At 40.8% G+C, this 26,303-nt stretch overlaps 1 protein-coding gene across 12 annotated transcripts in view; it reads right to left on the bottom strand.

Moving 5' to 3' along the window:
- The window catches only part of LOC116946800 (calmodulin-binding transcription activator 1-like), a 640,058-nt gene that overhangs the window by 157,723 nt on the left and 456,032 nt on the right, over positions 1-26,303 (bottom strand). For all 12 annotated transcript variants that reach the window (XM_032961954.2, XM_032961960.2, XM_032961958.2 and 9 more), the window contains one exon: positions 568-721. In XM_032961954.2, coding sequence (XP_032817845.2) covers positions 568-721 — 154 coding nt within the window. The remainder of the gene's footprint in view (positions 1-567; positions 722-26,303) is intronic.

Raw genomic sequence — 26,303 nt, 5'->3', positions numbered from 1 at the left:
GCACCATGACGATGACAAACAGACAGGCACAGTTAAACAGACCTGCTCACACGGAGATGTTAAACAAAGAACACAACATTTGGTCACATTTGCAGTGTCCGAAAGAACGAAATCGTAAAACGAACAACTGCAACTCTTAGACCCAAAATAGACGGCCTATATTGCTGGGGAAATCAGCACGTAATTACCGAGGACATTATTTATGAGATTTCAATTGTAATTAATGAGCAATTTGGCAACTAAACATTTACTACATTCTGTCACAATGGCTCGTGATGTGTGGCCATTTATATAGGAATGCACATAAGCACGGAGACAGCATCTACATGCTGTATATATATACACACACATGCATATGCACACACAATTGTAATTAAACGAATGCATAAAACAGAGGTGACCTAAGCAATGAATGGCAACATGGGCTCTCTCTCTCTCATCGGTGACGGCTGGCCGAAGCTGCTACCTGAGGCTTCTGTCAAGTCCAATTGTGGAAGACTGGGACACCCCCCCCACCCCCCACCCCCCTGTCCTGTACGCACGCACGGGCACTGACACAATACTCACACATGGGCTTGAGCTGGCCCACCAACTCCTCGCGTGACCACTTCGCCCATTCCTTCCGGTCGGTGTTGATGGAGCACAGGATTGGTCCGCATGGTTTCCCACAGTCCTCGATGGCTGGAACATTCAGGTAGTGGACCAGCACTATGTCTGGATTCTGCGCCACAAAGGGGTGAAGAAAAGGAGCGGAATGGTTAATCTCGCAATGCCACGGAATTATCTGTCCATGTCTAGCATCACAGTCGCAGACGCGCATGGGCCATCAACACTGGGAATTGCAAATGTTTCCTGAAGGTACGAGGGATGTGACCCCTGGGGTATTTAGTTTGTTGTCCTTCCCCACAGCTCCAAATTAGCACAGTTGGCGCGGTATGGTGCGAAAGATGTTCAACATACATACAGTATAACACGTGGTAGGCTTTCGCGATCGATATTATCCATAAGAGGTTTTTGGGTTAGATCGCATGAATATAAATGTGTCATTAAACCCACCACCACCTGACACAGCCAATTAGTAAGGTTTGTCACGGAAACAAAGCATGCCAATTCGTTACTAGTTCAGCACACCGGTGTGATGGCATGTTTAATGACACATTGATATGTACGCGATCTAACCAAAAACCTGTATTATGGATAGATACATACATACAGGAATACGAATATCTCACAAGGTCAAACGAGATGAGAACTACATGAAACTGACAAAGACCAGAACTTTGAATGTTTTATGTTCTGGCAAGATGAACATATTTCCCAGGACAGCCATGATCCTGGGAAAACGAGGAAACTAAACTAAAACTATTTTTAATTTTACCAGGTACGGCCCACTGCGCTATATAGCTCTTTTTCAGAAGCGACCTTGCCACAAATGATGGCTCAATGAAGTGGCTCATCATGTGGAAATTCATTGCAACCAACTACTCGAAACGCATGTTTCTAAACGTGGAGGGAAAAACTGGAGGAGAAAAATCCACGCGACCACGGGGAGAACTCCAAATATACAGGCGTAAGGGTTGGGATCGAACCCACAACCTCCTGTATACGAGGCGAGGTACTTATAGAGCTATTACCAAAATAATAGAGGAATTGCCAAGATAAAAGCATGTCCTCACATTACTATTCAAATAGTGTTAGTTTACAGAAGAGTGCTATGTGTAGTGGGTATTTTTTTAAAAGTGTTTGGCAGATAGACCTTTTCTTTAGATTCAGTGCATAATAGCAAATAAAGCCAGAGCGCTGTGTTGGTTAGAGACTATTTAAATAATATATACGGCAATAAACCTTTTATATTCTAAACCCAATTAAACTGCCTTCAGAGTGTGACACTCAATAAATATGCCATTACTGTTCAAGTCAAAGCAAGCATCAGTAATGGGGAACTGCTTTCAGGCACCAGCTACCAAGTATGCCATTCAACAACTTTATTGGAAAAAAAAAATGTCTTCTCAAGACATTAAAATGCAAATTCAGTTGTCTAATAAAGTCACATTTGATTACAAAAGCATTACTGTATAATTCGAGCTGCTCTAATAATTTAAAGCGGCCCTCCGGCGTGCCTTCGGGTCGTACCACGTTCACGCTCGGCACGGTGTCCGACGTTTCGCTCCGCGTGCCTGGAGCTGGGCCAGGAAAGCGAACAAACGATTCGTCGAAATTCAGCGAAACGCGTTTGCGGGCATCGTGCCCGGAGAGTCCGCGGCACAGCCCGAGAGAGCACACGCCGGAGAAGTGTGCCACAGCACAGCACCGGCCTTTAGTTTCCCCTCGCGTTCGGCATTCTCACCGAACTTCTACTTGTCTTTTCTTAAATTTTCCTCCACTTGGCCTTACAATATGTATTTTTGCCATGATGTACTGTGCCCTGATAATCTCGGAGAAACGGCGCTTTATGAACGCCATTTATTATCACGACTGCTAACAAGGGTCTTTGTGAAAATAAAAAAAAACGTCAGGATTTCTGCACAATTATTTATGCCTTTCACAATTTTTTTTTTAAAAAAACACGCGTTTGTTTCACGCAATTTTGTCAAGACTTACTCAATTGTGGATGTGTATACATACAGTACTACAATTATCGATAAACTCTCCAGGGCTGTTTACTTATAAATTGTCATGGGCGACGTGCGCTGCCACTCCGTCTCCTGCAGAGGGCAATATAACATTTCTGATGGAGCGCAATAGTGAAGAAGAAGAAGCAGAAGATGAAACAAAATCACGTGGGAAAAATGATAAAGCCCTAAATATTTTGACACAGTCGGCGAAGCTGTAAAAGAGTGAAACTTCACACGCCACAAAAAAACCCCAACAACTTTTAAACGTATTAATTGTGATCCGCACCAACAAACCCCGTTAATCAACAATTATGATCACTCGTAATGAATCATTATCGAGGTGGCGGGAATTGGCTCCGAGGTTCAAGTTAAAGTTGTGCTCATTTTAAAGGGAAAAAAAAGACGTGGCCACTGATTGGATCCTGAATGAGAAAAGTGCTTTGCCTGTGGCCACCTATTTATAACGGGTTGACAACAGTGATTTCAGTCAGTCGACAGAGAGTAACTCATGCATCCTTCCTTGTTAATAATGCATTCGTGTTTGTATGAAAAGCACACAATGTAGTGCACACGTTTTGGCTGAATAGGTACCAGGGCCTTCTGATAGCCAATTGGGGCGCCCGAAGCCAAAATTGAGACATAACCACTATGCTAGAAGAGATCTCGACAACAGAGATGTACCGAGACAAGAGATAAAGACGCGGCGAAGAAATGGGCTGAAAATACAGTTACACATATAATTCAGTGAATTTCATCACAATAGTAAGTAAACATGCCTACGTATTGGATAAATTAATTTAAACAGTTAACATGGAATAATTTGCAAAGGGACATCCAGGAGGTATGCACATTCGTGATTTTCAAGGAACACCATAGGCGATTAAACATATGCGGTGCTATGCAGCTCAGTATTCATGCGGTGGAGTGTATACAGCTTTTGAGAAGGGCAAATCGAAAGGTATCCTAGCTCGTCATGAAGAACTATCTAAAACTAAACTATTTTTTATTTTGCCAGGTAAGGCCCAATGAGCTATATAGCTCTTTTCAGAAGCGACCTGGCCACAAATGGTATCAGACAAAGTGGCTTTTGTGGAAATTTATAGCAGCCATACACTCTAAATGCGTGTTTCTAAATGCGGAGGGAAAAACCGGAGGACCAGGAGAAAAATACAAACGACCATGGACAGAACATGCAAACTCCAGATATACAGGCATCATCAGTGTCGGGTACGAACCCACGCCCTCCTGCATACCAGGCCAGGTAGTTAACATCTCACGACCGCAGCGTGCCTATCATTCAACCATCCACCGTCGCCATCAGTAGCAATCCCCATAAAACGAAAAGCTGTCACCCACCTCCAAAATAATGCGAATGGCAATAATGAGATTTCACGTTGTATGCTACTCGTAGATGTGCGATCGCTCAGCAGCTGGCAAATGTAATGTTTTCCCTCCTTTATGACAATGGGCGATAGGCAGATTGACAGCTGGCTGCACGTTATCCGTACTTTTGCTCTGGCCTCCCAGAGACATAAACCACAATGATCACTTGGGTGGGTGTACCGTGTGCGCGTGCACACACACACACACGCCGAATCAGTACACAGAGTTTCATGGGAACAATAAATATTCTTACTTTTACTTCAGAGAAAAGGATATACGGGTTTTTACCACTTTATACGCAATTTCGTTATGTATACATTTTCTAATTTTGGATTAATGGATCACCTATCCGAACAAAAAGCGTCTACTCTTGCAAATGATGTCACAGAATCTTCACTTTCCACATGACGTATGTTACATTTTTCTTGGGAAAGACCACATTATAACTTAGCCCTTTCCTGGCAGACTAATGGCCACTTGGCCAGCCAGTGCCGTGAGGTGAGACGTTATCTTCCTTGCCTGGTAGGCAGGGCTATGGGTTCGATCCCAACCCTGACAATGCCTGTATATTTGGAGTTTGCATGGACAAGCATTTAGATTATTTGGCTGCTACTATAAATTCCCACATGTAATGATATAAACCACTTCGTGAACTATCATCTTGTGTGGTCAGGATGCCTAAAAAAAAATAGACCAGTCGGCTTTACCTGTTAAATAAAAGTTTATTTGTGCAACACAGGGAGAGCTGCCACTGGGGGTGCCCATGGCAGCAGGGAAAAATGGGTGGCTGAGAAGTGATCCAAGTCGCTTTGAGTTGGTGAGTTGCTGAGGCATTTATGTGCCCAATAAATGCAAATGCTTATCTTTAACAAACCATGCTTTAGTAAGGATCCTGTGGTAGTGATTTCTTTTCATGCATTTGTGAAACCGAAAGCAACGACTCAATGCAAACTGCCCCAATGACAAACCGCAGCCTACTGAGTTTCCCATATGGATATGGTCGTATTTCGTAATACAAGAGAGTCAATATGTAAATAAAAAATAATTAATGGAATGTTCTGTTGATTGAATGTAGCAGACCTGTTCTATTAATATATTTGGTCCATGCCTACCGCCTCCCTCGCCTCTTGCATGATAAATGTTGAGCCATAAAGGAATAGATGTCTCGTCTTAAATCATGCGTGAAAAAAATATGAGATGTTATCTGATTTTTGTGACCGGGACCCTCGGCTTTTCCAAAAAGCTTGATTTACTTATCACCGCATAAATCAAAGCATCATTGCAGCTGCAACTTCATTTATAGCTTCCAATTTAAAATATTACACCATTTTTTATTGGACCGATATCAAGTGTAAAATATTCACTGACCCGTTCGTACAGTTCCCTGACCTTAGCTACGCACGAATATAAGTGGCCCGCAGAAAGGCTACTGTCAGCGGTTTGTTATCGGTAATTACAGACACTGCTCAAAATAAATTGGGTTTGTATCTGAATAACCCTACCGCCGGAAAGTGCTATACTGTATCAACAAAAAGGAGAAACGCAAACAAACAAAAAAGTGCTTTTCCAAAGGATATTTTTCAGGGCCATTAGTAAAGCACCTGGGTGTTATTTCTCACCGTGCAATAGATTGGCCTGCTTTGGTCATAGCAGTTATTAGGCATTCCCAGTGGAAAGCCCGTCTCACTATCATATATAGATATTTTTTATTCCCAGACATTCCAACTTAAAAGAGGTTGATTTTTATATATATACAAAAACTCCCAATTTTTACAAATGAGATTGCAACAACAATAATGGTCATGATTACTTCGGTCACATTATTATAATTCCAAATGCAATGTTGTCAATTCCACTGCTGGATGAAGGCCTCCCTACACCGTTGCTGGCGATCATGCTAAGTCTTACTATGATACAAAACTCATTGCTATCACACTCTACGTGTGTGTAATGTACTGTGTAAGTCACGTAGGTAGAAATAAAATCAAATAAATCACGATTGAAATTGTTTCTTGCTGTGGTTGTCCCACCTGATGACGGACGCGTGTGTTGTGCCCGAAACGTCGTGATTTATTTCATTTTATTTCTACCTATGTGACTTTACCGAAAGAACCAAAGAGTATGGATTCCTGCAGTCACGAAAGCTTCAAATACAGATTGTACTGTGTAAGCTTAACGTGTGTGTAATATTAATTTTCAAATTCCAAATTTAGAAAAATAAAATGAAACAACCAGCCAAATAGAGTTAAAATATCACATGCCCAATCCATTACATGCTAAAATCTACGTGCATTTATGTAATTTTAATAAACAAATAGGCACATTATTTTGCCTAAGAGCACTACAGCACCAGTAGTTTCAGGAGATATGTTAGCAGTTGGGGACGCGTGGCTGACTTACCAATTGATACATCGCCACTTATTTGTCCACAATAACCTAAACAACTGCAATAAAGTACTGAATCTATACCCAGATGCAAGTCCATTGAGACTGTACTTTTATACTGAAAGGGAGACGGGCTAAAACACAACGAAGAAGAAATAAGAAGAAAAACGTAAATGTAAGAAAATGAGTGGAAAGCAATCGTGCGTGAGCACGATTAATATAAAACAACATATAAATCTAACATTACGCATTTATTTATTACAATGGGGCGCATATTACTCTTTGTAGGTGAACCCTACTGGGAATGCCAATACGATACGTACGTACCCTTGACACAGTTATTAAAAATCAGCGAACACAATGGTGCTTACAGCACTCGAGAGAGATGCGCTCACATCCAACGTGGTAGTCTTAACAAAAAATCACACTACAACAGTGTGTTGAAACAGCACTAATGGCTGATTACACAGAATCAATGCATTTAAGTTATAAAATACATTATTAATACACTCAATTAAAACTATTATTCGATAAGCATGTGTACATCTAAAATTGTAAATGCATGTATAATAAATTAATTTAGGATTTACTGAGCCTAATATATCCAATTAGCAATTAACTGTTTTAAAATATCTTACAGCTAAGAGGGGTGCACATTTGTGTGAGCTGTTTTGCAGAATTCTGATTTCGAAAGATAAAATTCCAGATCAATCTCCCTCTAGGTGATTAGTCAGCGGCACATTTTTTTCTGGGCAACAAGATAAGGCTGCCTGACAACATTAGACCATCAAAGCTCAAAGTTAATATTTGTACTGAGTGAGCTACAGAGTAGTTCATGAATGAAAACAGGAACAACAACAAAAAAACCCCCACTATGTTCTTGATTTTTCAGTAATGAAATTTTTTAGATGTAACGTTCACTTTCATTGTTGGAAAGAGGCGCTGCCATGAAATGTCTTGCAAATACCACTGCTGAAACAAAAGCCTCCACCAGATGGAGCTCCTCCATACAAGCCCCACAAACAGGGCATTGGCCTACTCTTCCACGCCTGGCCAGACGTCTTGGAAGAGGTGGGGGAGTACCCTCATTCTACCCTACCGATAACGCGCCCTGATGAGCGGCGAACTGTCCACGTGCTTTTATTGAACTTAACTTTGCTCAAATTTCGATTTAAAGCTTTCGTGACTGCAATGATTCATCTTCTTTGGTTCTTTCGGTAAAGTCACGTAGAATGATAATAAAATAATAAATTGATAAAATAACACAATAATATTATTTATTATTTATTTTATTAGCATTCTACGTGACTTTACCGAAAGAACCAAAGAAGATAACTTTGCTCATATACGCGATTATACACGTGTCGCATTCGAGCACCAACTTAAACATCACAAATAAAGAGGAATGTGATTTTTTTTCTCTTGGAATTATTGGTACAAATGGGAAATGTAAGTGAAGTAAGAAGCCACACTTGCTTGTTGAAGGGGGGGGGGGGGGGACCCAGGTGCGGTTCAGAATTCACACTCGCCACCGATGTTAGACGTGGTTGGGAATCGAACTCGGGTTGTTGGCTTAATTGTGTAGCGTGCTAACTATCGCGCCACCGCTCCACCCAAAGTTCCTGTATCTATTTAGAAAGAAAACATATTAATGTCCCATACTCTTTGGGGGGGGGGGGGGGGGGGGGGTTTCGGTAACGTCACATAGGTAAAAAAATCTATAAAATAAAATAAATGAAAACTAATAATAAAGAAATGAAAACAACTTATTTTATTGATTTTTTTTTTACCTACGGGACTTTACCGAAAAAAAAGAGTATGAATCCTTGCAATCACGAAAGCTTCAAATCTAGAATAGTCATGTCCCGTAGCATACCGAAAGCCTGTGTCATCTCATTAAACGAAGCTGCAAGTGAAAATTACGACTAATACAACTTATTTAACAGCATTTCATTAACTAAAACAGCAACGACTAACGTTCAGCTTCCCCCTCCGCTCTCCTCCTTTTAAATAACCGCGTTGTTATAAAGTACGGTGGGGCTAACCCTGCTCCGTTTGCTTCCAACTCCAAAACCAGGAAGAGGCCCGTGCTACGAATACATCACCATACATCTTTAATGCCGCCGTGAGCTACTGTTAGCTCTATTTCTCAGCAATGCTAAACTCAGCACAAAGTCATTCTTCCTGGCATGACCCCGGGGGAAGTGGAAAGCCTGGGTCTGGTTTAGGGGTGGACGACTGACTGGGAGCGGGGAGGAGAGGAGGCACAGCGGAGAGAACGTGAAAGCCTGGAAACTTGTTTAATGGCAAGCACAGGGCCTTTTCCGAGACTGCAGATCCAACAACCTTTGGACTGGCGTGCCCTCACGCTCAGCCACCGATTTGGGGCTTTAATCAGCTCTGAAAAAATTGTTATAGACATACTATAATTCACTAAAGCGCCCCATTTTTTTCTCTCTCAAATATTCCAATCGTCTCTGTCCACATGGAAACCAGACGAATATGCATCGCTCCATTTGTTCACAGCCACATATATATACACCACACGCAATGTAAACACTATGTATACAGAATATTGTATATGCACATATAAATTGAATTGTAGGCTGGCTGTCACAGTATTTGCACTTCTGTAAACTTAAATTTGAATGCATGTAACTGCATTTCACACGTCATTTGTGCGTTGTTGAAAATCACCGCTGAACGGTATTCTTTGGGCTGGCGAAATAATGTGGATCGAGGTGTCAAATTGTGATACAGTCCATGATGTGAATAACAATTTTAAATCAAAGCATCCTGGCTATTTCTCTTATATGTGAATCTGGGCGTATGCGTATATATCTATACTATCTGCTGGGTCAGCATTATATAATACCACCAACATCCTAAATATCACAATCCACTCCCGAAAAAGAGAATGTTGTTGAACAATGTTTCTGTAACGAATAACGACCAGTGCACAAACGCTGGTGATTTAATGTCATCGAGTGGAAAGTCACGTCTCAAGTAGAGATGGAGGGACAAAGATGTATTTCAGCTGCAACAAGAGGGATGCCGTGGGTAATGGCGTAGATATGTAGAAGCCATTCCATACACGATTCCGGACGTATAAACCCAGCATTCGTATTATGGAATAAACTCTTAATTTATAATTGCAACATGTGTATAAACAAGCACAACTTAGTGAAATTGGATTTCTATTATTAACGACCAGGAGTAGTTCAACTCGACAGAGTCAATATTTTCCTGTTTTTATTTGAATAAGTTGAGCTACTAAGCATGTTTTCAAAGTGGAATTGTTTCTACTTAACAGCCACTGTTAACGTCATGTACTGTGATTTAGGCAATGCGTTTACAGTCGCCTCACATTTATAATTGTCAGTAATTGCAAGGAATATATTGCATGAGGTGTATTTAAACTTGAGATTTACCCACATTCACCAAAATGGATGTTTTTAACAAAGCATACAATATACTTTTTGATTTAAAGCTTTCGTGACTGCAGGGATTCATATTCTTGGTTCTTTCGGTCATTGTTTCCCTTCTACGTGACTTTACCGAAAGAACCAAGAATATATAATATACTTTTCGTCCTGTTTTAAAATATGATGTTTTTTTAGAAGGACATTAATCTGTACCCATTTTTACCGATTTCCCCAATATCTTTGCTCAAGCTAAATGGCAATTTTTCAAACAAAAATGTGAATTAGCAGACCGCACTGCTGAAAAAGGCAGTGCCTGTGCCTTTTAACTGCTCTGAGACAATGGTAGATATTCCACGTTCCTATGGCAGGAGAAATGCTAGCTTAAAAGATAACCACTGTTGATTAGTCCACTCACAATCTTGCAATTGATGGTAGTGCATTGGAACCAATATGCCAGACTACTGTATTCCACACAACTGGTTCAAGCAACTCAATAAAATATATGGCAGCATGAAACGTATTTTCAAGAAAAGCTTTTTTTTTTGCAAAATAAGTAAACATTTCACGATAAATTAAATTCAGTCCACGTTGCATGAAATGTATCGATCATCGCCTTTATATTACCCACATGACATATTTACAGACCTGTTAAAAACGTATTGATTATCAATGAAAACAAATTCAAGGCATGTCTTCCTCCTCTTTTTTCCCCCCTGAACTCACATTTTTTCCCAAGCAGTGCTGGACTTTGGGAAAACATTTCAAAATAAGTTCGCAACCCTACTCAGAATAATGGGCCACACATAAATGAGGAGCTAAATCAATGAGTGTTGTTTTTTTACAAAAGGCAGAATCGTAACTCACACTTTGTTTACTGCTGGGGTATAATGTTTGGGTGAAATTAATGCACCGCAGTAACTGTACGCAGAAAGATTCAGCTTCTAATATTCTTCTGACTTTGACTTTACCGTAAAATGTGTTTTAAGACATTCTATCTGGAGTATATTAAACAAACACAGTAAACGCACAGTGCAGGTGTGCATTCACACATACGCTGTATATCAAACAAATACAAAGATCTCCCGCATGGCCTCAACAGACTTTTGGGGAAAGTGCTGTTAGTCAGCACCTAGAAAGGCCAAAAAGGCACACGAGGGGGTGAGTGGCGAGCACCACACCCGGCCGCCTTTGTCTCTGAGTGGCGATGTTTACACACTGCACCAGGCACTCATTTGCGGCTGAGTCGACCGAGGGGAAGCACAGGACCAGTTCAGATATTCGTCACCGATGTTGGCTATGTGCGTCTGACCCATGAACATCTGTTAACATTAACCCACTGTACCGTTCCCTTGCATGCTTTACACAGGGTGGCCCAAAAGTCAGGACACAAAGGGTTATTATATTTACTTTAACATATCACATTTGGCTATTGCATTTATTTTAACTAACGTTCAAACAGACTTCCTTCAACATTAACACATGATGCACGAATTCTCTTTTGAAATAAATGTAGGACTTTTGTTTTAAGATTACAGGTGTAATCTTTGCACATCCATCAATTATGTTTAGTCTCAATTCATTGAGGGTTCTTGGTCGAGTTTGTAAAAACGACGGATTTAAGGTGAGTCCACAGGAAGAAGAAAATTTGATATTAACGATGACAATAGATGAATTCTTCTTGGTTCTTTCGGTAAAGTCACGTAGAATGGAAATTATAAAATAATAAAAATTTAATAAAATAAAATTCTCACGACGTTTCGGCCACAACACAAGCAGTCGTCCTCAGGTGAAGAAACAGAGCTGTCGGAAAGACAACGCTCATTGGGGCTCATTGGAGCTCATTAGGACGCTGTCTTTCCAACAGCTCTGTTTTTTCACCTGAGGACGGCTGCTTGTGTTGTGGCCGAAACGTCGTGAGAATTTTATTTCATTAAATTTTTATTATTTTATTGTTTCCCTTCTACGTGACTTTACCGAAAGAACCAAGAAGATGAATCCCTGCAGTCACGAAAGCTTTAAATCGATATAGATGAAATATTAGCTTAAAACACACACACAATTGAAACGTTTCAATGCCAGTGTTGAAATTAATTAAATAACCTTACGTGTCCTGACATATGGGCCACCCTGTATAGCGTACAACAAGTACAGTATACCCAATTTGCCAGCGCGTGCAGTGATTGAAGAGGACAAGGAATGTCATCGGCAGTACAATGTCATTATGTGACTGCATAATAGATAAAGAATACATTCACATGATAATAAAGGAGAATAATACCTTTATTTACATAAGTTCTCTCCGGTTATGGATGGGTATATATGTTTTTTAATAAAACGATGTGAGTCTTTATTGTATGATAAAGGGTAATCTTTGACAGAGGCACACACGACATATTTTAGCAGTCAATATTATTGCTGGTTTAGAAAGAAAATATGGTGATGGAGGAATTTATATTTTCAGTGAATTTCAAAGATGTCTAATAAATTGTGCAACGTAATAATGCTACCGTGATTTAATAAGAATTTACTTGTTTGTCCAGAAAACCGACACCGAGACATATGACTATTTGTCAGGAGGGTCCTGCATTGGTTTGTATTTTTATTATAAGATGTTTTCAGCAAGTGTACCCGTGTTTATACGCGTGGAAGGAAGCCGGAGCACCCGGAGACAACCCACACACGCGTGGGGGGCAACTCTCCATTCCCGTACAGATGGAGACATGTGGAGATTAGTCCACTCGCTGCACTGCCTTCTCCTGGCCAGCCAGGGTATTGCACCTCCTCGACACCCACGGGAAGGGAGTTTCACAATGTCTGTGTGGTGATGCACCAACCCTCGCTGCCTCCACAGTGCTAGATTTACCGCCAATGTACATAGCCACCACCGCCTGGCTATTCGTTAGCATTCTCAGAGTACGCAGTCTAATAGGCCGCATTTTCTACATTAAAATCTAGGGAGTTACGTTGTTCTTCAAACCAAGATATATGGCCGTACTCTTGTAAATGACTGTTAAAACATATTTATAATATTTTATCCATCTATAGGTACAATTAAAAAGCAAATATGAAAACTATTTTGGAAGAAAAAATGCATACAAAGCTCACATAATTTAAATGCTGGTCAGAAATTAAACTCAGGTGGCCGGGATCATAGAACAATCGCGCTAACCACTGTGCCATCTCTCCTCCGTGCACACTGAACGACACATTAATCACAAACATATGAGAACTGTCAAAATACAGAAAAACGTGAAGATACTAATGATTCCAAACCAAATTTTACGTCTGTCATATGAGAGAAATACACGTACAGCAAACATCAACGAATATTATCCACCTGTACCGGCATCCAACAGTACTGCTTCCTTGTTGCATTAATGATTTAGACGTTACACTAGTGTCTGGCACCGTGCTACAGCTTTCAATGTGACTTTAATAGGAACCAGAGGCATGGAAAAAAACATACATAATGCAAGCAGAACCCATTTTTTTCACTCTTGAGGCACAGCAATTAATCGAATACAGTCCAGAGAAAGGTGTAATAGCAGCAGGGGTTGAAGAAAATGCCTCACAATCATTTAAAACTTCGCAAGCTAGACGAGGAACAAACATTGCTCACGTGTATACAATCGCAAATTTGCACACAATCGCAAATTTGCACGCGATCGCACACACACACGGCGAACAGCTATTTGAAAATTGGGTAGGCCTTTAAAGGAAGTACACTGGAGTTTGAAAGCGTCAAGCCATGCACGCCTAGGGTTAGGTGTCTTCAAAGTGCACGACTGTAATAACATTGATTACATCACCGCATTGGTTTGCTTCCTTCCAGGAACAATATCTTGCAGTAAATTAAACCGATGATATACACATTTAAAAAATACAGTCAATGTGTTAACATTCATTAGAAACGTAACTATGTACAATGTAAAATATATATATATATAACATTTACATTTAATTGACATTGAATTTAAATAATGACCAAATGTGGTAACATTCGCCTGTAATTGGTATTTGCAATGTATTTAATTCAGCATTCTTTTTAATTTCATTGTTTTCTTGCGTAGCATTGCCCATCAGTGTCTGCATTGTAACAGTTGCTTTAATCACAATATCGAGACATGGGAGGGTGATTCACTCCAGTGGCACAGTGCTTTGTTCACTGCTCCATGAATCCAACTTCCTGTGTCAGATTCCCAGATGTGGCTAAACTCAGGAGCATACGAAATCTGAGCCACATCTGATCCAGATCTGAGCCACATCTGAGCCAGATCTGAGCCAGATCTCAGTCACATCTGAGCCACATCTGAGCCAGATCTGAACCCCATGTTTGCTAACACTCATTGACAAGCGTGGCAAAGCATCCTTTTAAAACAAACCCCTTCATCCGGCAATTTCTTGGCAAGGGGCTGAAAATGTTTATGTATTATTTATTAGAGCGATGAAATCGGCCAACGAGCAGGAGAAAAGTGGATTTTTACATCGCAGAACCGTGAGAGACAGCGACAGCTTGCTAAGGCTTTAATTCAGCAGTGAATAGATCATGGCTCACGATTGTTGTTTTGTCTGAGAAATACTTTATTTTGTTGTTGAAACTCCACACACTGCTAAAGAGCTGCAAAACCCTTGACATAAAAAAGCACACCATGATTCGCATTGGGATTTGGAGCACAAAAAAATTCTGCCTACAAAAGTAAAACGTATCTGAGTCCTGACATCACCTGGACCAAACACAAGCAAAGATATAGTTTGAGGCGTCAAGGCCTGCACTAAAACAAGAAACTCCAGAACGGTGGCTTTTGAGCAAACGTGCCAGTAATATCTGTGCAGTTAGTTATAAAAAAAAAGTTGTGATTTTTCAGCCTTGTTCATATAACGGATGAACTAACGAAACAGTTTATGGCTCTGTGTCAATGCTTTGTCGTGGCCCTTTGACATCCACAAAGCACAACACAATTTTGCTGCCTTTATGACAGAAAGTGTTCACAAAGCGGTGGCATCTCTTTCCCCACTGGGGATTGATAACAAGTTATGGCCACAACATCAATTTAAGTTATGGTTTCCATAGCTCAACCCACAATCCGGAGATATTAGATGTTTGGCTTTATGTTTAAACAAAAAAATATATATGGTGGGTTTCCATGCATGCCTATGACCAAGGATATGCTCAAGTTATTTGTTTCTGTTTCACAACAGCTCTATCCTTCCTTTCTTCCAAAAAAAAAATGATGCCGCAAAAGTCTTAACGACCGGTGACATTTATTATTGCGTTAACATAAAGGGAATGCTCACCTTGCGGCAAACATATAAAAACACGTGACTGTATACGTTTCCTTCTTTCCTGAGATTGAGCGCCGCTGTCAACTGTAAATGCAGGGCATGGGGCAAGAGTTTACATGGTGTGTGTATTCAAGGTAAGAAGTCTGGATCTCTATTTCCCGTGTACGGCTTGAATGTTATGGCGGTGGCAAATAGCGGGTTGCACCGATCTCACGGAAGTTATGGCTAATTTGGCTAAGACCCTGGGCAGAACAGCCTGTTCTTTGTAGAAAGGGGGGGGGGGGGGGTGATGGAATACTCCCACATCTGGCAAGTGGACGGAACTCGATGATTGATGTCCTTTCGGCTGAATTGGGTGCTTTTGAGTGCCTGGCATCATCACACTGCAGTAATGTGGGTTGGGAGTCTAATACGCGCGGTTTATCCCATTTTCACCAATGGGCCATATGCTTGATTTATCGGGCCTGTGTGTGTATATATATGGGCATATCCTGCGTATACGCTGCATTTTGACTGAAGTCACGCACCTTGAGGTATACATGTATTTACACACTCTATAAAATTCAAGCTGCATTAGAATGTATGAGGGCATTACCACTGTAGTAGAACAAGTGATGAATTTCGGAAGGCTTATGTGGTATCTAGAGTATGGGACGGAAGTCCCATTAACCCTGTTATAAAATATTTTATGATACGCATGCAAGTAAAGGTGCATAAGGACTACTCACTCAGTCTGTACATTACACATACAGAACATAATTGCTATGGAAAATGCGAAGATTATATTACATAAGTTTATGCCACAAACATACACTTGCAAATTGAGAGCTATTAAAAAGTGACACGTATATAAATAAGCATTCATGCACTCATGCATACACAGCACAAAGCCAATGCTTTTATTGACATTGAAAATGCAGTTGATAGAAGAGATTTGCTTAAAACAACGAAATGATACCGCAAGAAAATTGAAGTCATTTCCTTTAATTCCACATGAAGGTGTTTACGATCAATGCCACGATTAATCGTAATTGCTTTCTTTTGGATTGGATCACTGTGTAGGTGTACACGGTGATGCCAATTTCAGCTGTGCGCTCAACACAACCCAACACGGCGGGGGGGGGGGGGGGGGGAATGTACCAAATGATTCCGTTTTTCAGCAATGCCGATTACGTTTAAAAGGCAAGTAAACATTTGACAATGTCTTATGAGGTTTCAACGAACATCATCGGGTGTTTTTTTCTTCTTTGGTTCTTTCGGTAAAGTAACGCAGAATGAGAATAAAACAATAAATTAATTAAATAACACAATAAAATTCTCACGACGTTTCGGCCACAACACAAGTGGCCTTCATCAGGTGAAGGGACGAGACTGTCTGGAGGACAGCACTGGAGCGAACACAGCCAAGCTCAGACCGCGACCTTTAAGCTGTGTGAGAAGAAACAGAGCGCCTTGACAAAGGAATTAGCATTAAAAATTTGCATGTAATTGGCGGACTTAGCATGATGAACGGTGTAGAGGGGGTGAACATGTGCAGACCGGCGAGGGGGGGAGGGGGAGTTTACATATTGATGGTGTGAAAAGGGAATTTAAGCTGCTGCGAAAGTTGGGGATACCACTACTTGAAAAAATATACTGTACCATTGAAAATTAGTTTAATGTTGAGTTCGGATAATTTAGCATTGAAATAGCTGCGTGATTAGCTTGTGACTGGTCACAGAAATGACTATGTTAAAGTCAAAGCCAACACATCCACAGAGGCACCTAGTACCAATCAAGCTTCAAATCGAAATCATCAGGTGTTAGCAAGAGCAACTCTGGAATTGTTTTTTTATTGCTGATTAATAAATCATAAATGGCAAACCCCTTAAGAAGGCACAATGGAACTACAATGCATGATCGATACAGAAGTATCAAACTAACGAATAACTTCTGTACACATCTCTACAGGAAACATAAACGTTATAAATATAGCCGAGCAGAAAAATGAGCAAAAAAATTGTGTCGGAGGATCGTCGAAATAACTCCCTTCAAAAAAGCAACTCCAGAAATAGCCTTGCCAGAATATATATGCCTCGGCAATAATTGCAAGTGGATCAGCATGAGCATGATCAAATTCATTTTGCAAAACAAATATTAACGAATGACGATGATGAACATTTAAATGTGCCTGAAGAGGAATGTTTTCAGTTTCAAATGGGTTAAGAAACTGGTGTTTGTGATGGAGAATTACGAAAAAACATAAAACAAAACACTTTCAATTCTAAATTAGCGACCTTACCATAGATATCCCACTACAGCACAGACAGAGTCATATATACAGCAGCTTTAGAGACAACCTTTCCTTCAGATTTTAATCAGAATTCACCACAGCCGAATGAACAATTCCGGAGTTTAATTGCATAATTATTAAGCCTCCGTGACATTTTGACTTATTTTGTGCAGATTCATTTAAAAATATTATGGCTTTAGTTTGTAATCAGACGCTCAAGCGCTCACGTACAACAACAACAACAACAACCGCCATTCGTCACTAAGTGGCGGTGACGTCGCCACGACGCTTGTGCCAGGCTATGTGCACCTTGAGGCCACACACACACACAAACACTGACGCAGGACCTCTGTGTGTGTCTGTGTGTGTGGGGGGGAAAGAGTTTACAAATATGTTAAGAATCACTGCAGAACCCTCACGTGGCTGCTGGTAACATAAACAGAGCGGGCACTGATATTTTTTGAGCTCTGTTTCTCAATATTCTCCTGCACTCTGAGGGGGCCCCTCCTCTTTGTTGCCAGGGGTGTCTCCCCGTGACCCAAGGTCATGCCATTTGCTTTATTGCCTCTTCCATTGCGCTTATGATGACCACGTGGACCAGGCCATTGTTGGCCGTGATTGCTCGTCCTCTGGAGGGATTTGCCTGCAGGCCTGAACAAAAGGAGCCATCTGACTGCAGCACAAAGTCGCGTCCTTCACCTATTGTGGCAGGGTGCAGCCATTTAACTAAATTGCTTTTACATGGCCAGCTTATCAACAGCCCTTCACAAACGCCTATTAACCGGACTTAATAGAAATCCTCGGAAAGAGTGACTTAATTTAGCAGGTTTTTGGAAGCAGGTTTTTTTTGACGGGTTTTTAATTTGGATCGTCGCGCACAGCAGCTGAGCTCGGTTTGCTTTTGTCGGTGAACGAATTTAATTTCTGTTTACCCTAATTGCATAACTTGCAGGACTTACGTTCATTTCCAAGTGACCTTACAAACAACCGTCTGTCAAAAAAAAATTGGGAACGAATTGAAATGTAAAAAAAACATTTCCCACTGGTAACACAGTTCTACACTGAATCAAATTCCTGTCTAATGTAAAACTTAGGCTTTGCATATTATTTAAGCACATTTCCTCATAGGTAGGGGAGGATTATTCTATTATTTATATAGGACATGTACATTATAGTTGTATCTCTCGTGTGCTTTATTTGGAATTCTGAAAGCATTGACAACTGACTACAATCGTGTCAGATATCACGTGCTGTTTACTATTTACAGGTTAGACTATGCAGTACATCCTGGCCATGTGACTAACACACTTATATTATCATACATGATTCGGTTTCAGCATTCTAAGTTTTTTTTAAACACAATCTATTGCCTACACCTGATATCATGAGTAGAACAACGATTGACTTTGGATACACTCAGTGTTATAGATTAGAGGAATCCTGAAGTTACATAACTGTGGCTAAAATACATTTTAGCACAAGCACTTTACGCTAATTGTTTAATACACTCCCCAGCAGAGGGAAATGCAACAGACATTAAAGTGTGTTCACCGATAACGCGGTAGTCGCGTTCCCCGAAGAACACTGCGTTCTGAAAAAAATCGCGTCATAATAAATAAATACTATAGGGCCAAAGCACAGTGAGACGCGTACGCAGGCTGAACAAAGACCGAGATGCGTCGGTAGCATCTAGAAGCATCCAGCAGCATCCCAATGCCCCCGTGTGATGCTACGCCAAGGGAGCCGTACGACCGCTTATTCCTACTCGCGCTGCGACGTAGTTCTGTTCACTCAATCGCGTTATATACATTTCGCATCCGCGTTATAAAAAATGCGTTTCCTAATACTGTACATTCATGGCGTTATATCCAAATTCGCGTTGTGAAAACGCGCGGCGTTATAGGAGAACAGACGGTACGTGCAGTTACCCATGCGTGCAAGGATCGAGCGCTTACAACTTACACACATGATGAGTTAAATAATATGGGGAGGTGAAAGATGATGGTAAGGCGGTTGAGGGCGTTATGCCATGAACTCGGCTGACACGAGTAGTTCGATTCCCAGTCACGGTTAATATCGGTGGCGAGTGATACTGGAACTGGCCCTGAGCCCCCTCAACCAAGCCACACTGACCAGCTTGGTGAGCTGCTATAAAAGTACCCCGATGACTGCCAATTGTGTTTAGTTTGTTGTCCTTCCCCACACCGTACCTCCGATTGGCACTGGTGGCTACATACGGTGCAAAAGAAGTCCAACATACATACATACATATACACACATATGAGGCATTGGTGTTGGGTTTAAGAATGGCTGGAATTTTAGTTTATAAGTATATGATACGCTATTATTAAATGTAGGCCAATGGAGCTCACGACCCCTGTACGAGATGGCAGAAACAAATGTGCAACAATACAAATGAGCCATAATAGAGGTTTTTTTGGGTTAGATCGCGTAAATATATAAATGTGTCGTTAAAACCCGCCACCACCCGACGCAGCCAATTATTAAGGGTTGTCACGTAAACATAAAATGCCAATTTACAATCTGAGTACTCAACATTTACAATCTGAGTACTCAGATTGTAACACGCAGGAGGCTTTCGCATTTACAATCTGAGTACTCAGATTGTAAATGTTGTGGCTTGGCTCTCCCAACACACCGGTGTGCTGTACTAGTAACGAATTGGCATGTTCTGTTTACGTGACAAACCTTACTAATTGGCTGTGTCGGGTGGTGGCGGGTTTTAACGACACATTGATATATTTATGCGATCTAACCCAAAAAAAACCTCTTATGGATTATATTGGTTGCGAAAGCCTCCTGCGTGTTAATATAAATGAGATGTTAAAAATGAGTTTAAAAATGAGACCAAAACAAAGCTTTTGTTTGGTGGTCATGGCAGTACACAAACTGGATTCCATACATATCGGTGAGAATTTAAATCGTCACGCCTTCCTCACTGAGTTTTCTTCAGGTTCTCCCGATTTGTTCTGGCATGCAAAACGCCGATTGAGAAATTGTCCAAATACCCCCAATGCAGAGTCTTGCCTGCAAAATTATCGAGCCTCAGTGATGCTTTCATGCATAAATACATATTTATTTTAAGGAATATTTACATCCATATCGCATCTCCCTTGCAAAATTAACGTCTCAACAGGCTGTCACCTGATAAAATAAAGGCGAGTGCTATTTTATTTTATACACTGAGGTGAATATCGAGTTAAACAAAGCTTACATTTGCACTGCATTTGAATACAACTGCCACATCCTACACCTCTCACACTCGACTGATTTTCGATGTTTGTGTTAAATCCAACTTATTAATACTAATTATATTTTATTCGCAATAAAAAGGTCACCAGCTGTGGAAACAATTTAAATTTTCCGGATACGTGGCCACACATGTGCGAGTGTGTTTGTGGTCACGTGTGGGGAGTGGTGGCACAGTGGTTCGCGCCCTGCGTGACGAACCCAGCGACCCAAGTTCGATTCCCGTTCACGGTCAACATCAGTGAGGATTATCTGTGTAGTCTGAACCAGTCTTCGGCCTCCCCTTGGTGCGGTCTGTCGTAAACATGGCAGGCTGCCACACTCCCTCGTGTGCCGTGCCGGCCTTCATAGGTGCTACTCGCTAACAGCACTTGCCCCACAAGTCTGTTAAGGCTGTACGGGGGCTCTTTGTCTTTGGTCATGTGTGGAGCCTGTGCCTGCAGAGTGTGAATTCTACCTCATGTAAACACAATATGATGATGGATGCATCACAATACAACATTAGAAAGACAATTGGTGACACCAAATGTGCTCCTCCAGATAATTTTTGTACATTTTTTGTAAAGATATTCACACAATATTTGACTTCATGTTTATGTAATTCATCTGCCAATCAGCGGAACATGTCTTGGAGGACGTTCACTGAGAAGATGGAGCTTTTAAATTAGCTCGTGTGCATGTGGATCGTTACACGGCAGGAATCGTGAGAAATGGTGGCAGTGGATCGACCAACGTTGATGATGTTAATTCACAAAATCTGCACATTCTATGTTTTGTTCACGAACATTTATGTAATGTTTGTATGCTTTGGGAGGATACAGACAACCGGCTTTAGTTCTGGGCCCATCATCCGCTCGTTAACTATAATAAATAAAATGTTTACTCGCTAATAGCAATCTCTTAAACTGTTAAGCGGGGGGAGGGGGGGGGATGGGTGCAATCTTCTGAAGTGAACTTGTGCCAAATTATCTTTCTTCCCAGCCTCAACTACTTCTGCCCACTGACACCTGCCTACCTCATCCCAAGCCGCCACCGTTCCTAATCATCTTTGCGCTCGTCGACCTTCCAAATGAAGCAACCGAACGCCGAACATTTGATTGTGAAATGTTAGCGCGGGGAAGAATCCAAAACAAACATTGTACGGAAGAAAACAACCTGTAAAGGAAAGTGACCCCACAGCTGAAATTATTTAATTTTTTTGTGGTTTTGAAAGGCAAGCTTTCCTCTGGCATGTATCCCATATAAGTCCATAAAAGTTTAATTGCTTTGGCGATAGACCCATGCAGTGAGTGCTTTGGCAAGCGAAAAAACTAATACAGTAATGTGCGTGGCTTTCATTGGGATAGCAGCATGGAAGCCAACCCCATTTTTATTGACTTGGAGCTTTGGTGAAAGGCAAAGCCTTTTCTGTAAGTGAAACTAAGGACGATAGGAAAGCCAACTTACCACGCCTATCAATGGACAAACATCCAACAAAGAACACTACTTTGGCAAGCTGCCTTCATATCAAAGTTAACGGAACAGTCGATTAATGAACTTAATTTCTTGGGAGGGAATAGCCCCCGTGAGACAATCCAAGTCTTCTTTTTTTCTACAGAGAGCTAGGATAAAACACAAGCGCGAGATTAAACGGGATGAAATTCAGTGTGACGGCAAAAAACAATTAATACGAGCAACTGAATTAGAGTGAGCATGCAGGAAGGTCAGCTTTACATCATGCGAAGAGAATATAGTACTCACGTACAATAGAATTATAATGCAAACAGCATTTTAGCGCGTGAGATAGAGAACTCATTTTTTCTTGCTGAGTCAGCTCAATATGTGAGCTTTTGAGGTTAACTTAAAAGTTGATAATTTTCATGATTATATGTTAGTAGCAATGTCATTTCAACTTGTAACATGCCGCACGGGATTCACTCTCGAAGAGAGAGAATGGCTCGGAGGCGCAAGGAACCACGGACAAGCGGGAAGGGCAACCACACAATGAGCTGGTTGCCAACAATTGCCCCAAGCTCTGCGGTCCTCAATATGTTAAGGTGTTGTCAGCCAACTAATAAGTGTTGTACGTGCGGGAAGAAGCCAAAGCAATTGGAGAATACCTCCACGCTTGCGAGGGAGCAGAAATGCTCTACCCCTGATACAGACGGAACAGATGGTGTCCACATTTTATGAAGGCGAGCCAGGATTATGGCTCCTCCTCGACACCCGCACGAACATTTTTTGAGATCCGCTAATCGTCGCCTTCATGATGCTGGATTACAGGCCGCGTGCATAGCCACCACACAGCCACCACCGGCCAGCTATGGCTGTCTTGTGGTGTCATAAACTACATGTGTCGTTCTTCTCATTCAAGTATTGGGCATTTGTGACCTCGATTATGACTCCAATTTTACTGATGTTGGCCTTGGCTATATACACGTGGGGACACTGCACTGTCCTCCTGGCTACCTTTACAGTACAATCTATCCATCTCAGACTCTGTTATGACTGTTCCTATAAAGTAAAAAAAATATATAGTTACGACATACATAAAAATGCGGTGGTGAAGGCGAAGTAATAGCAAGTTGTGACTGTTACCATTATTACTGTGCTGTCTCTTGGGGTTACTTTAATTGCAATGTCCTGGACTTGATGGGCTTCTATCACTCAAGAGTATTGTTGATTCGCTTCATTACAGCACGCTGTTTCTGTCTTGCTTTTGTCATTTTGGTGCCTCAGTTCACTCTCGCAAACGAGGCTCATCATGGTCTCTTGGGTTCTCAACTGGTTAAACTAACTCAACTTCACTTCAGAATCAGAAATAATCTTTATTTAGATGGGGAGGAATTCGACAAGCTATGAAGCTCTTGTTCACAGATGTCCAGCAGGCTTGACTCTCGTCAATCGAGGAATGCCTCTTTCCAACGCTGCTGTGTCCGTTCTCGGCTGATCTCGCGTTTTTGTAATTTTATTTATGTATTTTTACCAGAAGCAACCTGTCCGTGAGCGATAACTCAACGAAGTTGCTTATGTGTAAATTTATAGCAGGCAAATACTCTAAAAGCATGTTGATTCTAAATGTGGAGGGAAAAACCAGAGGACCTGGGGAAAAATCCACGTGACCACAGGAAGAAACATGCAAACTCCAAATATAACAGGCATCAGGGTCGGGATCGAACCCACGACCTCCTATATACCAGGCAAGGTAGTTAACATCTCGCGATCCTTTTAACTGAGCTGGCCGTGTATCTGGCCCATGCCTTCATACCAGGAATTCACAACGTCCCGTCCTCTGATCCCCCAAATAACACTTCACTGTCTTTTTTTCTTGGAAGTTTAAACGCAAGCAGGAAAACTACTCCCAAGGAGCAAGATGAAGGAAGAAAAAAAGGGCGAGTGGAAAACGATGACATCGTGAACAAACTAACGACCTTTTAAAATGAACGGAATACCTTTTTGATTTAAAGCTTTCGTGACTGCAGTAATTCATATTCTTAGTACTTTCGGTAAAGTCACGTTGAAGGGAAACAATAAAATAATAAAATATATATAAAACAATAAAAATTCTCACGACGTTTCGACCATAACACAAACGGTCGTCATCACCTGATCACCTGATGACGACCGTTTGTGTTATGGTCGAAACGTCGTGAGAATTTTTATTGTTTTATATATATTTTATTATTTTATTGTTTCCCTTCAACGTGACTTTACCCAAAGAACTAAGAATAGGAATACCTTTTATCGCACGTCATTGTACTCAAATGGAAACATTGATTTATGAACGATATATACACGCGTTTTTATAAAAGAATTACGCACTGAAATGTTGGAGGACACTTTAAAGTATTCCCTTTTTACTCGCTCGCTACTGAGTAATAAATCACGGTGTATAAACCTGTGTAAAGGCAGTCTGATGGTCACGCTGCCAAGCCAACGGTTCTGAATCCAGTGGGGCTCTTGTAAATGAAAACGAAATGAGTATCGTTTGCCGATGTACCCCCAACATTTGTGACAACCTCCTGTGATCTGTTCCAATTTGACAAGCAATCGCTTACATCCCAAAGGTGACAATAACATTACATTTACAAAACCCTTCGAATGAAAAAATTACTTGACATTTGGGCGAATAAAAAGAACGGATAAGAACATATGGATGGCTTCTTGCGTAACTCCGAGAGAAGCTATTGCATAACCATTGATAATTAATTAAATTTAACAGAGCTTTTTCTTATCAATGAGAGAATTGGCAACACATCAGCTTGCTCCAAGCGCTTAAAGAAGAGTACAGTTATAAAGTGAACAGCAACTTAAAAATTAATCTATCTATATAAATAAATAAAGACCTTAATCTGCATGTCTCAAGAACCTCGAGGGGACTTCCCGACAAGGTAGAAAGCTGAAATTTAGTACATCGGTAGCTTTTAGGAAACAAACAACAGCAAAAAATCAGAGATTTTTCATTTTAAGGCACCCAAATCTCGGTTTTAAGTTCCCCATAAACATGTTTGTGCATGTCATTCAGAAACCGTTCAAAATATAAGATTGTGGGGTTTGATAGAGAGTTAAACAGCATTGTTCTAGCGTTTAATGTTTTTGAAATATTTCGGATTCAAGCAGTTTTTAACGAAAAAAAATACACATTTTATTATGTTAAAATCTGAATAATTCGAAAATGGTAAAATATAGGAGCTGCCCCTCAAAGTATTACATTCATTCATTGTTGTTATTTCGAATAAAAAATATAACGGAATCTTTAAATTAAGTGGTTTCCGATTGGTATGTCTTTAAATGTAACAAGCTGAATCAAGTTGTCACGAAAGCTTTAAATCAAAACTGAATCAAGTTGTCAACAATTTTCGTTTTTTTTTGCGGAAAAATACATAATTTTGGAGTAGTTAGTGTCTGATCGTAGATAAAAGAAATCATATCAGGTTAATTATTATATTTATTGAAAACTTTTTTTCCTGGCGACGACAGGCTTTATGAACTATTAATATAAACACATACCTTGTTACATTTACATCATACACAAGTTCAACATGTACGCAATACACAATATATGATGATGATGATTGGACGGTCTGGTGGATAGTGGACTTGTCACAGGTCAATGGGTAGAAAATGACTTCTATCCCATAATGAAACATGCCACAGTTGAGACGGAGGAGACACAAGTAAGCACCTCGTGAAATCAGGAACACGATCATGCCCCTGTGCACCAGCATCGACATTCGCTTGCTAGACCTACAACAGCAGAAGGTCCGCAGACCGTACACCATTCATGATTGCCTCCAACTCACGGGAACAGTGAATGCCGGTGCTTTTCCTCGTTATACATTCACATTTTCCATGTCTATCATTTTACATTCTTGTACACGCATAATACCCTTTAATTCCCATCACTTACCTGTTTGTTTTGATTTAAAGCTTTCGTGACTGCAGGGATTCATATTCTTGGTTCTTTCGGTAAAGTCACGTAGAAGGGAAACAATAAAATAATACAAATATAAAACAATAAAATTCTCACGACGTTTCGACTGCAACATCAGGTGTGAAAACCACAACAAGAACATTTGAAAAAAGTGGCGGTTATTTGCAAGCCATCTGGCTACCATGAGATATTCGTTCATGAGGCTATCCACATATACAAACACAGAGACAATTTCAACCGAGAAGATGGATTCTGGC

This window comes from Petromyzon marinus, chromosome 28 (genome assembly GCF_048934315.1).
Source record: "Petromyzon marinus isolate PM22_M1 ecotype Great Lakes invasive population chromosome 28, UKy_Petmar_22M1.pri1.0, whole genome shotgun sequence".
NCBI lineage: Eukaryota > Metazoa > Chordata > Hyperoartia > Petromyzontiformes > Petromyzontidae > Petromyzon > Petromyzon marinus.
Note: the sequence above shows the minus strand (reverse complement) of the source record. Positions and strands in the feature narration are given on the sequence as shown.